At 29.5% G+C, this 1825-nt stretch overlaps 1 protein-coding gene across 4 annotated transcripts in view; it reads left to right on the top strand.

Moving 5' to 3' along the window:
- Positions 1 to 1825, top strand: part of LOC107605223 (protein IQ-DOMAIN 1) — a 5089-nt gene continuing 3264 nt past the window's right edge. Inside the window, exons 1-2 of one of the 4 annotated variants that reach the window (XM_016307018.2) lie at positions 1 to 65; positions 178 to 305. In XM_016307018.2, coding sequence (XP_016162504.1) covers positions 192 to 305 — 114 coding nt within the window. In that variant the 5' untranslated portion in view covers positions 1 to 65; positions 178 to 191. Of the gene's footprint in view, positions 74 to 174; positions 306 to 1825 lie in introns of all 4 variants that reach the window. The other 3 variants (XM_016307017.2, XM_021105066.1, XM_016307019.2) reach the window with 3 other exon arrangements.

The following is a 1825-nucleotide window of genomic DNA, read 5'->3' as shown; positions in this document are numbered from 1 at the left end:
CTCATGCAAGCCACAATATTATGTAATGTGATCCATATCAGCAATATTCCTCTCATCACCACCAGGTACTACTGTATGTATGTGTTGTGTACACTTGGATAATTAAAGATTTAACAATTTAACTATCGTATAGTTTTTTGACATGGCTGAATTATCATTGTTGCTAATGAGAAGCAGATCATTCAATTCCGATGGGGAAAAAAGGAGGCTGGTTTTCGTCAGTAAAGAAAGTTTTCAAGTCGTCGTCCTCGTCATCCTCTTCTTCTAATAAGAATTTGTTGCCGGCTCCGGCGCCTGCCAAAAAGGTCATCCATCCTTCCACTCTTCTCTTCTGATTTTGATATGTTATGATTCTTCTCTTAACACAGTGCTCTGTTGTACTTCTTCATTATTGTTATTTTCTCTTAAGTTGTGAATCGGTACCGATGATCAAGGGATTCTTTTATTTCAATTACCACTTATTCAAGTCAAAGCTGTTGAATTAGTCATAAGCCTCCTTCTATTTCTAGATCTCATCAAACTCAATAGTAACCACAAGTTTCATATCTACAACATAACTGATCTTATCGCTGCACTCTATGGAGCTTATTGTTTCTACTCTCCCAATTAATGATGTCATAAATGAAGTTATGGGTTGTTTTAGTAAAAAGTTAGTTTAAGAAGAAATATACCACCAAGTCTTTTATTCGCCTTCTACTTTAAGTGGAGTACAAGCAAGTTGAAGAATAAGATTTTAATTTAGTCTCTCTTTATCCAGAAATTATTAAATTTTTATAAAGTATCATGTACATTTTTAGTTTATTCAGTTAAGTTATAACCTTTTTAGATAAATAAAAAACAAAAATATTATTTATATACTAAAATCAGCCACTAAATTAGTGAATAAATATATGTGTGATTTAATCTAATTTATTTTTAATGTATATTTATATTCTAATATATATTTTATGTTGATGGCTAATTTTGGTATACACATAATATAGTCGAATAAAAAATTAGTTAAAATTCAATAAATAACTTTAATAAAATCCTATGATAAACTACATGGTAATGATAATAATCCTATTATTAAGTAGAGCATATATATCTTACCTTTTGTGATTCCAGATTCACCTTGGCTTATAGTAATTCTTGGGTTCTATATATGCCCTACACATTAAATGTTTCAAACCTCCACCATAACTACACCAAAGTAGTGTACAGCAATTTAATTTCCACAATGTTTAGTATTTGTCTTTTATATATGCGTTCCTCCACAACACTAATGATGAGTTTCCTGAGCGGCTGAACCTCTCTGTTTTCATCAGGACCATCAACTATATACAATAGGTAAATTATATGTTGGGTATGGTGTATGGTCCCCTATAATGTCAACGTGTACCAAATTAATATTATAGCTTATGTCTCACGTAGTTATCATACTACCCAACCCCATCACATCATCATTCATCTTCTTAGCATCGTGTGCATTTTACGTTAGAACTAACTTAGATCCTTCTGCATAAACAAAATTACACTCTAAATTTTGTTCTTTATGTATTCACGTCAGGGTTATGCTAATTTAATTAGTAGTATACTTTCTTTTTCCCGTACACAACATTTGATTTCTTCTCTTTTAACTTTAGATAACATGCAACGCCTATTTTATTTCTCCGTCATTATAAATGAGATGTCAACATGCATCTTCATAAATATGAGATAATTTTTATATAAATAAATATAATTTTTGTTTTAAATATTTGTAATTTTTATTTTTTATAAATATTTTTAATATTAAATTTTATTTAATTTTGTTTCTACTATTTTTAATTTGTGTCAAAACTAT

Source organism: Arachis ipaensis, chromosome B06 (genome assembly GCF_000816755.2).
Source record: "Arachis ipaensis cultivar K30076 chromosome B06, Araip1.1, whole genome shotgun sequence".
Taxonomy (NCBI): domain Eukaryota; kingdom Viridiplantae; phylum Streptophyta; class Magnoliopsida; order Fabales; family Fabaceae; genus Arachis; species Arachis ipaensis.
This window is presented reverse-complemented; position numbering and strand designations above follow the sequence as displayed.